At 48.6% G+C, this 11193-nt stretch overlaps 2 protein-coding genes across 2 annotated transcripts; one reads left to right on the top strand and one right to left on the bottom strand.

Moving 5' to 3' along the window:
* Positions 1-3803: 3803 nt before the first annotated feature.
* LOC124691134 (WD repeat-containing protein 13) lies at positions 3804-7886 on the top strand. The gene is made up of 12 exons (XM_047224410.1): positions 3804-4022; positions 4126-4232; positions 4424-4481; positions 4613-4757; positions 4868-5005; positions 5618-5757; positions 5888-5935; positions 6203-6313; positions 6392-6570; positions 6650-6771; positions 7359-7435; positions 7520-7886. Exons 1-12 carry the CDS (start codon positions 3804-3806, stop codon positions 7628-7630), a joined length of 1455 nt encoding a protein of 484 aa, XP_047080366.1. The 3' UTR covers positions 7631-7886.
* A 1040-nt stretch (positions 7887-8926) lies between these two features.
* LOC124691133 (butanoate--CoA ligase AAE1-like) lies at positions 8927-10737 on the bottom strand. Its single transcript, XM_047224409.1, has 2 exons — positions 10531-10737; positions 8927-10420 (listed from the first exon to the last, which is right to left on the bottom strand). Exons 1-2 carry the CDS (start codon positions 10735-10737, stop codon positions 8927-8929), a joined length of 1701 nt encoding a protein of 566 aa, XP_047080365.1.
* Positions 10738-11193: the final 456 nt, after the last annotated feature.

Here is an 11193-nt window from a genome sequence, read left to right as displayed (position 1 = left end):
CCCGGACCGCCACGCCATGGTGTCCGCCATCGGCGACGCGCCGCCCCGGACGTGGAGAGAGACTAGGGACCGCTGCTTCCGCCTCGCCGCCGCACTCGCCGGTCTCGGCGTCCAGCGCCGCGACGTGGTACAGATATTTACCTTTAATCCGGTTGCTCGTCCCCTCCCCTGTGAAGCTGCTTATTAATTGATTTTCTTTTCATTCCCCTCCTCTTCTCATACTCATGCTTTTTGATTCTACAGATTGCGGTCTTCGCGCATAATATCCCAGCGATGCACGAGCTGCACTTTGCGGTGTCGATGGCCGGTGCCATCATTTGCGCACTCAACTCGCGTCTCGACGCCGCCATGGCCTCCAACATGCTGCAGCATTCCGAGGCCAAGATCGTCTTCATCGACGCTGCACTGCTCGGGGTCGCCCAGGGAGCCCTCCGCCTCATGTCCGTTGCAGGCGCCAGGGCCCCCGTTGTCGTCCTCATCAGAGGCGAGCTCTCAACATCGTCGCCAACTCAGCAGGACTACGAAGACATAGTGAGCGGGGGAGAGACTCCCGAGTTCGCGGTGCAATTAGGGCCGGTCCATAGATTTCCGGGGGCCTAGGACGAAACAACATGAAGGTCTCCTTGTTCACATTACCGAAGTTTTCTTAGGACGGGGAGGGGGCAATGGCCCCCTACCGTGGAAAAATTCTTAAAGATATCTATTTAAGCTAATTTTTTTATATATTACTTAAAGTTTTGGCATGATTGGTATCCCCTTAACAATCTCCCTCATACACAGAAGACTTGAAACATATTTGTATTCGGCAAGAAAAATAGTAGGTTATGAGCGAGACTCTATCCAGATCTACTGATCTAAGAACTCCGCGAGCGAACTGAGCGAGCCATGAGGCGCCTATCGGCAAGGCTTGGAAAAGCCTTAAGTTTAGGCTCCCTTTCCAATAATAAACTAAATAATACTTACACTTGAAATATTCATAGTCTCCAAAATCTTGGCGGAGACGTTTGAAATATTTATTTCAAATGATTGGCCGAACTATATACCATAATTCTTATTTTTACCAATAGCTACTTGTGTATACATGTATACACATATGCATCTCTAGAATTAATCGGAGAAAATTTATGAGGATCGGTGTTGTTCTGGACATTTGGAAAGGCTAAGGCTAATTGTTGAAATATATGTTTGGTAAGAAGGATGGTAAACTATAGCTTAGGATATTTTTATTTTCTAAAATTATTTCAAACTCTACAGCCTACATATACGTAATATAAACGTACTAAGTATGAAAAAAAAAATCCTAGGCCAAGGCCCTAGCTGCTAAGGGCCCGGGGCGAGCGCCCTATGGGCCGGCCCTGGATGGAGGGCGCCCTTGTTGTCTCTGAGTTGCACAAAGCCTAGCCTACCAATAGCATATGCAATGGAGTGAGAGGGGGAGGCATTGAAAGGGGCCCTCGTGCGAATGGGAAGTGGTAGAGATGGAGGCACTCACCGAGCCCCGAGGAAACGACCGATGCGGCTCTGACCGCCAAGCCGCCGCGTCGATGCCTCGGCAGGCACCACCGTCCACCACCTGAGGCCGCACCATCGTCTTCTGCGGCCACCATCCGCTGCACCAACCCGTGGCGCCCCCTCCTGTCGTGTGCGCGCTCCTCCCGCTGCTTCTTCAATTTGTAGAGCTTGGAGCTCCATGGAGGAAGAGAGATGGAGGGGATGGGAGATGAAGAGGAAGATGGACGAGAGAGAATAGGAGGAGGCGCCCACCGCCCCTTGAGCTCCATTGGGGAAGAGGAGAAGCGGGGATTGGGGAGGAGAGGAGACGTGGGGATTGGGTGCCCCGCGATCTAGGTTTTTACTGCCCTCGCGGGTAGGAGAAAGAAGGTAACGCGGACGAACACCTGCGGCTGTCTCCGACTAGCGCCCCCCACACGCAGCTGGTTCCATGAATCTTTGGCTCAGAAAAAATTACCGCATCGGACGGTTCGCATAAAAAGCGGACGATGGAATTTACTGGTGCAGGTGGAACGAGACTCGATCGATTTGCCCCTCTCAGGTGCCTCCAATACGCGAGTAACGCATGAACATTTATAGGAAGTATGATCATGGCCAGTCGAGTGCACTGTTGCGTCATAGGCTCCGGAGTGTGCCTTGGAAGTTTCAGGCATCTCCTGGATTTTTAGGAGTGGCGCAAAATCTACATAACACTTGGATTTGGGGATCTATTTAAAGGGATCTTCTTCGGCAATGGTTCCTAAGTTTTGAACATGTTTCTTACACCATTCTTGATCTTCCAAAGGTTTCTATTTCTCAATCCCTAAAATGACTCTTCCATCTCTTTGCGAGAAAATAGACTCTAAGTATGACAATGTTGGTAGCCATGTGAAACCTGATAGTACCTGATCTAAAAGTTTATTGAGACACATCGAAGGATCGAAAATCGGGCTTCACATACCCAACTTCTTGAAGATCCCATTAGCACTAACGAAATTGCGTCATAGTGTAAAATCACCGTAAACTGTAAACTGTGTTGCTAGATATAACACTCAAAATATCTTATACTCCCTCCATTCCTAAAAGATTTTTAAGTCTATCTAGATACGAAGATATATAGATATGTTTTAGTTATATATTAATCCATATCTAGAAAAAGTTGCGAAGATTAACAGAGGAAGTATTTGGAAACAGAAATGAAGTAATGTTTTGTTTTTTTCTCTTAGGGCATTTTTAGCGGACCGACCCAAATCGGCGACCCAAACGGTCCGTTTTTGTCCGTTTGGGTCAGCTCGTGGACACGATGCGTCGCGCGGTCCGGTCTGCCCGGACAGAGCATCCAACGGCACGATCCATTCAGTCCGCTGAACGCTTGCTAGTTGGCCAACTCCATTTGAAATTACAACACAAAAACATAGCAATTGAGAAGCATAATATGTGGCAAACATGTCTTTGCCCTCGAGGCATCGCCAATGGGTGGCAAGTATCTGTAGAATGTGCAAAGTTAAACAATATCTTACAATATATCTAAAAAGTGGCAAGTTTCACCCAAAAAATGGCCACTTTTACCAAAATGGCAACCATCTATGCCAATATCCTTTAATGATCGCGGGCAAGGATTATCTTCTGCCTCTTCTCGATACAAGCCCTTTGCACGACATTGGTGATGGTGGCCAAGTTCGTGAGCATGATCCGGTTCTTCTCGGCTATGATCTTGGCTTCAGCCTCCAACACCTTGGACTTGGAATCGGCATCCACGAGCCAAGTCCGTGAGCATGATCCTGCTTCTTCCCAGCGGTGGCCGTGGCCATGGCAGGCATGGCGACGGAATCCATCGCTTCCGTTGACTTTTTCGTTGGCCGAATTTCTATGAAAGGGTTTTTGGAGGGAATGTGTGTACCACTGGCGGGAGGGACCATGATCTTCTAGGGAGGAAGCACATAAATTATCCGGCCCGACGCATCGGCGTCCCAAATTTGTAAAGCGGATAGATCAATCCGTACGAATCTGTCGGTGCGTCGTTCCACTGGAGTGTACCCAAATGTTTGCGTGAACTGGTTGGCACGACCAAAACCATTTAAGTCGGCCCGCTGCCCGAAGCACACTCCCAGCTCCGGCGCGCGCAGGGACAAGAAAAAAGAAAAATGTAAGAAAGAAAAATAAAAAATACTAGAAGAAAAGACACATTGCCAGCTGGTCCTCCGTGTCCGTGTTAGTACGCCCGCCCGAGATCCAAGCGCCCCTTCTGATCTCTCCCCGGCGCGCGCGCCAGCCACCGGCACCGGCACGCACGCACCACGCGGCCGGAAAAAATGGCCGACGACTCCACCGTCTCCGCCCCCGCCGCCGACCCCGCCCCGGCTTCGGCAACCGCTAAACCCTCCCGGCCCACTGATCCCGACTTCCTCAGCTGCGTCCTCCAGCCCCCAACCCCCTCCTCCTCCTCCTCCTCCCGCCCCGACGCCGACTACGCCGCCCTCCGCCGCTTCCTCCTCCGCCGCAAGCCCCCCTCCGCGCTCCACCACCGCATGGTACCCGCTCCTAGATCCCTCCTCCTGCCAATTCTATCTATCATCCTCGTTTTTATTGCTCTTGCTGGGGACAATGCATGCATGATTCAATGGAATGCTGCAGGAGTGGCGGTGCAACGGCAAGGGCTACGTCGCCCACCGGAACTTCCTCCTCCGCCGCCTCGACGGTGGCGCCGCCTCCAGCAGCGCCCACAGCACGCCCGGCAACAGGTGACGCCTCTGATTCATGTCTGCCTCCTTGCCTGCCATGCCCATACCGTACAACCAAATCTTGCTAATCAATCTAATTGGGAATTTTAGCTTATGCCCGTCCACTAGTTTCCTCTTAATCTCAATCCTTTGAGCACGTCAATATGCTCCGCGAGGTGAAATCTAACATCTTGGGCGCTCTGATTGACCAGTGGAAGGTGGTTTGCTGCCCCTGCTACATCTGAAGTAGACAGCTGGAGTTCTATCCGGGTTCGTTCTTTTAGCTTTCCTTCTTATTATGAAGAAAGCTTGCTTGGATACCTTTTCTCTTGAAAAAGTGTGTTTCCACATGTTGATGTAGCCTCGTGTGAAGGCTGACACATGTAACTTCTTCTCTGCAGGACCTAAGAAGTAACAGCGGTGTATTAAGCCGCACCGTAAGCGTCAGCTCAAAGCAGAGTGAACCTGAGCGCCATGTCAGATTTGCCGAGCCCGCGTACTCGTTTGTTGGAATGCATTGCATCTTTGATAACTGCAAAGCATCAGGTGATTTGCTCATGGTTATACTTTTTCTTCTCTGTCAAAGATGAGGTAGTCTCATACTCCTGAGCCAATTGAGTAGTATGCTCATCCATTATTGATTTTACCCTTGGCAGTTACGATACTGAAATTTGGCCGTGCCAGTTCGGATGTGCTTGCTTATGGTTCATCTGATGGCAGTTTGACGGTTTGCCAGGTTTCTGACCCACCATCCGTTCTTCAGAAATTAATAGGGCATTCTAAAGATATCACAGGTTAGATTTCCTTAATTGTGCTTTGCAATGTATTTTTGTAAATCTACCTTCATTATCTCACAAACTATCTGGCTTCAAGCGCTAGAAATACTGAAACCTACACCTAGGTTACTAAAAAAAATTTGGGTTTGTGTTAGCTAGAAAGGTTTGTAAGACATGAAGAACTTATGATATTTTATGATTTTCTCAAATATAAACGGATTGTGATCAATTTAAGCTGCACTTCACTGTTTTTCTCATGTTCCCTCCTCCGAACATTTTATCACTCCTTTACTTTAGGCCAGGTGGCCTCGGTTATGAAATGTATGTGCAAAAAAGTGCAAATTTAGTTAGGTTAAACATTGAGTCAGTCCATGCCATGGTTTATCTCTAACGAATGACTCCATGTTCATTGCTAATGCTAATATAGGATCATGAATTTTGCTTCGGTGTCCTCCCCTCTTCAAACTTTGGCCTCCTTTGAATGGCTAGGATCTCTTGATACCCCTTTGTGGGCTCACTAATTCCTTCAACTTTAGTAGTTGGGAGTGGGGAGGGGGGAGGACACCGAAGCACACCTCATTCTTTCATTGTTCAAGTATCTTCTGAGTTCAAATTCTAACTGCATTACAGATTTTGATTTTTCATCTAATAACCAGTACATAGCTTCATGCTCCATGGATAAAACTGTGAGAGTGTGGGAGATATCGAAAGGCACTTGTATCAGGGTCGTATATGGAGTTTCTTCCCAGCTATGTATCAGCTTTCATCCTGTAAGTACAAACTTACTGGAAAAGCATGGTTGCTATTTCTTGCACCAATGCCTTCTGTCTGCAGTGATGATAAAATAATATAGTATCTTCTGTATCATATATTTACTTGTTTTTCTTCACTTTATTGCAGGTGAATAATAATTTGCTGTTAGTTGGCAATGCAAACAGGGAAATCAATGTAAAATTCATGCCCTGTTGCTCCGAAATATTTATATGCAATAGATCCCTTTCGCAGATGTTGCTTGTTGGCTGGTCCTCTGACCAATGTTCTCCTCTGAAATAATAATGGAAATATATGTTTGTTTGTTTGTTCTGGTATTTATTTCAATTAAGCTGATGTAACTACTACTCATTAAATAGTTCTAAATCATGTCAACTTATGTAATTAGAAGCACATTTTTCTTTGCTTTTACGGTCATGTGATCCATTTCCATTTCTAATCTAGGCAATTAATTTTAGCACTGGGAGAGTAGTCAGCAAGGTCACCTTTGATAATGCGGTTACAGCTTTGGATATAGATCACACTGGACAGCTTATTTTTGCTGGTGATGCGCAGGTATCCTATACTTTTAATTTCAACACTCATATGGACTGTTAAAGTTTATCATTTTGAAGTGGTGCTTCAAATGTACAGGGTTACATATACTCTATCAGTGTGAACTCTCACACGGGGTCGCTATCTAGAAGTCATAAGAACAAGAGTTGTAAGAGCAAATCTTCTATTACAACCATCCAGTACCGCACCTTCTCTCTGGTAGCACGTTGTTCAGTACTTTTATCTTGTGCTCAAGATGGAAACCTGTATTTTTTCAGGTATGCTACCTTTACTGTCTTGTCTAACCTGTGCTGGCTTCCACTTTTTCCTCACTAGTATTTATTATTATCATTTCAGCATTGCGACAAATGCCCAAGGATACTTGACTCTCATATGCTCGCTAAAATTGGCCTCAACGGTGCAGAATATCCGCGCTTCTTTCTGCCCGCTTCTTTCCCTTGAGAAAGGGGAATTCATAGGTAAGTTGGAACTATATGTAGTTGATTCATATGGGTTAGCTGAACTTAAACTGCTGGCCATGCATATCTCAGGGTCGTCTTGTTCCCATTAGTTTGCAATCAAGTTATACTGCAAGTTTTATTGCTTTCCCTCAGTTATTGTTTTACTGTTAATCGCATACTGCTGGGCAGCGTTCGAGCCCCCCAGGGATTACGCTGTGCGCTCATGGTGTTTCTTCTATAAAAATACGCCGCCATGGGCTAGCCCTGGCCAGTCTCATTTTTTTTTTGTTTTACTGTTGATTAATATTTGTGAATGCTTAGTTACAATTGTAGTTCAATGACGCAACAGACAATCACATTTGAGTAGTTGACACGTCATTCCAAGTTTTCCTGAGCGAGCAACTTTTTAAGGCCATCGAGCTGATCTTTTGAAACTAACTAACAACCTATGATTAATAGCTTTGGCAATTGAGTGTGCTTGCTCTATCAAGAATAAATAAATCATGTGCCCTTCACTACCCGTTTGTCTGTCTTCTCTTGTGCATTCCTTAACTGCTGTAAAAATTGAAAATGTAGCTGACTTATATTTTCTTCTGAATATGAAGTTACTGGGAGTGGGGATTCAAACGTTTACTTCTACGATTTGGCACGGCCAAAGAATTCGTGTGTAAATAAACTGCAGGTATGTTTACTGTTCATCTACTTGTCGTATATCAAACTTTGGTCTCAAGGTGAGGCACTAATGAAGCCATTTACATTCCTGAAGGGACATGGCTCTCCAGTAATTGGAGTGGCCTGGAACCATGGAGAAAATTTGCTGGCCTCGTCTGATTCAGACGGTACAGTTATTGTATGGAAACGAGCAAAATCTAATTAGAACGATTCCATATTTCCAAGGATGCTTGCATACAGCAATTGTAGAGGCTGATACATGATTCCAACGGAGTTATTGTGTACGTGCATTGTACCTATCACCATGTTGTTTGTAACATACGACAAGGCCTGAGCGAAGAAGATGTACCGGCCTTCAATTGTATTTACAGAAAGTATAGGTTTCCCAGTAGAGTGTAAATCAATTTTCCGGTACACCTTGTATCATTTCGTAATTTTGCCCCCAATTATATTTATTTGTTGTTCAGTGTTGGAAGGTACAGTATAGTGGAAACAGTTTTGGGTCTTCCAAATACATATGGTGCGTTCTGGTGTTGCTCTTCAAACCAAAGTTGTCGAGTTGAAATGGAATCTTTCTGCACTATTCCACAAGTTCAGTATTACTCAGATTCCATAATGTGAAAGGTTGTTGCTTTAGCTAAGCGTAATATGTGCACGGCCTTTTTTGTTCTCTCAGTAACTTTTTGCTGAGTTGCGGTTTGCCAGTTCTCTGCAAGCCACGGGCGCGATGCACCTTCACGTCGTTCTCAATCTCAACCATTGGCCCATGCACCAGGTTTCACAAGAAAGGGCGATCACAACAAACAACATGCAATATGTAGCGGAGGTGTAACACGGCTCATATAGGGTAACAGGTGGAATAGGACACGTGGCACAACAGAATCGCAACATAGGGATATAAAATTTACTAAATTTGGAGGTGTAGATATTAAGTTATGAATTTTGCAAGTTTTAGGCATTTTAATTCAATTTATAAAGTGGTCAAGTTTTTATTGTTCAAAAGTTGAAACAAATTTTATAAACATAAATATTATGTTTTTTGATGCTCAAGGATATCAAGTTTGTACCAAAAGGATTTCGAAAAGCTGATTTGAATTCGTTTTTAAAAGGTGCTGCAAGGAAGAACCCTAAAACAGTAAAGAGGAGAAGGAATTTGGAGCAACAGGAATAGGAATATGCACACAGGTCGCCTGGCGAGATGCAAAGGAACAGCACCAATGTGCTACAATTTGGATTTGACAAGATACCAGCTTCACAAGAGAAAACGTGTAGTCTCCAGTTAACTGAAGAATTGGACAAAAGACAGACGTTTCATCAGCGAACTGGACGTGCAAAAAGGTAGGCTTTGTGTTGATTAAGGGATTTGAACTCGGGATGTGTTAAACAATGACAAGGAACAGAGCTGTTGTAGCTGATCGTTGGTTTTCATTTGATACAAGCTTCAGACAAGGTGTAGTGTCTCGACTGTTAACTGACGAACTGAAAAATAGAGACAGTGCGTTTACACCTTGTTGGGTGCTTCTTCATGCTCCTCCTCAAGGACGGGAGACGGTGGAGGATCGGAGAGGCTGCCCATGGCCCTGGCCTTCTCCCGGAGCAACAACTTTTGCACATTTCCCGTCGCCGTCTTGGGCAGCTCATCCACGACCACCACCGTACTCGGCGCCTTGTACCGCGGCAGCTTCTCCCTGCAGAACTCCATCACCTCCTCCGCCTCCACCTCCCTCTTCCTCCTCAGCACCACGAACGCGCACGGCGTCTCACCCGAATGCTCGTCGGGCCGCCCGACCACGGCCGCCTCCGCCACCGCCGGGTGCGCGAACAACGCTTCCTCCACCTGGATCGTGCTGATCTTCTCCCCGCAGGACATGATGACGTCCTGGGACCGTTCCTGGAACTTCAGGTACCCGTCCCCGGGGTTTCGCACCGCAAGGTCAGCCGACCGGAACCACCCGCCGGCCATCGCCTTAGCCGTGGCGGGCGCGTCCTTGTAGTACCCGCTCATCACCGTGTTGCCCCGGAGCATCACCTCCCCCACGGTCTTCCCGTCAGCCGGGATGCTGCGCATCGTCGCCGGGTCCTTCACGTCCACCTCCAGGCCCAAGTGTTGGAGCCCCTGCCGCGCCTTGATCTCCGCCTGCTCCTCTGCCGGCAGCGCGTCCCACTCGGGCATCCATGCGCAGACCGTCGCCGCGCCATACGTCTCCGTGAGGCCGTATGAGTGGATCACCAGGAACCCGAGCTCATCCATCCCGGAAAGCACCGTCGGCGGCGGAGGCGCGCCGCCTGTCACAACGGACACCTTTCCTGCCGGCAGCGGCCGCCGATCTTCCGGGGCGGTGTTGACGATCATGGACAGCACGGTGGCCACGCCGCCCATGTGGGTGACGCCATGGCGGCAGATGGCGTCGAAGATGGCGGCGCCGGTGACCTTGCGGAGGAAAACGTTGGTGCCGCCCTGCGCCGCCACGCTCCACGTCATGCACCAGCCGTTGCAGTGGAACATGGGCACCGTCCAGAGGTATACCGGCTTGGACGCCATCTCGTTGAGCAGCACGCTGAAGAGGCTGTTGAGGTACGCGCCGCGGTGGCTGTAGATCACGCCCTTGGGCCGGGATGTCGTCCCGGACGTGAAGCTGAGCGCGATCGGCTCGTTCTCGTCCGCCGGCAACTGCACCGCGAACTCGGGAGACCCTCCCCCGCTCACCATCTCCTCGTAGTCGTGCTGAGTTGTCGACGACGTTGAGACCTCGCCTCTGATGAGGACGACAACGGGGGCCCTGACGCCTGCAACGGACATGAGGTGAAGGGCTTCCTGGGCGACCCCGAGCAGTGCAGCGTCGATGAAGACGACCTTGGCCTCTGAATGCTGCAGCAGGTCGGAGACCATGGCTGCGTCGAGACGCGAGTTGAGTGCGCAAATGATGGCGCCGGCCATCGGCACCGCAAAGTGCAGCTCGTACATCGCCGGGATGTTATGCGCGAAGACCGCGACCTATAGAATCAAACAGCAGCACACGAGTACGAGAAGAAAGTCAATTGATAAGCAGCTTCACAGGGGAGGGGACAAGCAACCGGAGAAGGTAAGCATATGTACTACTGTACCACGTCGCGGCGCTGGACGCCGAGACCGGCGAGGGCGGCGGCGAGGCGGAAGCAGCGGTCCCGGGTCTCTCTCCACGTCCGGGGCGGCGCGTCGCCGGCGGCGGACACCACGGCGTGGCGGTCCGGGTACACGAGCGCGGCCCGCTCGAGGAAAGAGATGGGCGTGAGCGGCGCGTAGTTGGCGGCACAGAGCAGGGCGCCTTCCATCTTCCTCCCGATATAGTAGTACCTGAGTGCATCCTGCTATTTATATAGGAAACCCGTGCAGTGTGCGTGGAGAATATTTGGGAACCGTTCACATCGATCGAATATCGATTGCTCCAGCTGCTTAAACTAATGGCCGACAGATCAGCCGGCTACCATGCAGTCTATCGTCGTTCGACGCGGAACGTCCAGCTCCATCAGCCTGATTGTGCACGACGTCACTTTCGCATGCTAATAAATTAGAGATGTCGTTTCCATCTGCACTTGATTTTCAAAGTTTTGCCTGCGTAGCTACTTTTCAATGGATAAAAGCGAGCCTTTCTCACATGTGTGGATCAGTCTCATGCTTGACAAACAATGCACGTCACATTTCAATGTATGCAAGCTGCACCGGCGCGTGCCTATCATTGACGTGAGGATGATCGAGAGCATCTCCACCGGCGGCTTTTCGATAGGCAC

Source organism: Lolium rigidum, chromosome 2, assembly GCF_022539505.1.
Source record: "Lolium rigidum isolate FL_2022 chromosome 2, APGP_CSIRO_Lrig_0.1, whole genome shotgun sequence".
NCBI classification, from domain to species: Eukaryota; Viridiplantae; Streptophyta; class Magnoliopsida; order Poales; family Poaceae; genus Lolium; species Lolium rigidum.
Note: the sequence above shows the minus strand (reverse complement) of the source record. Positions and strands in the feature narration are given on the sequence as shown.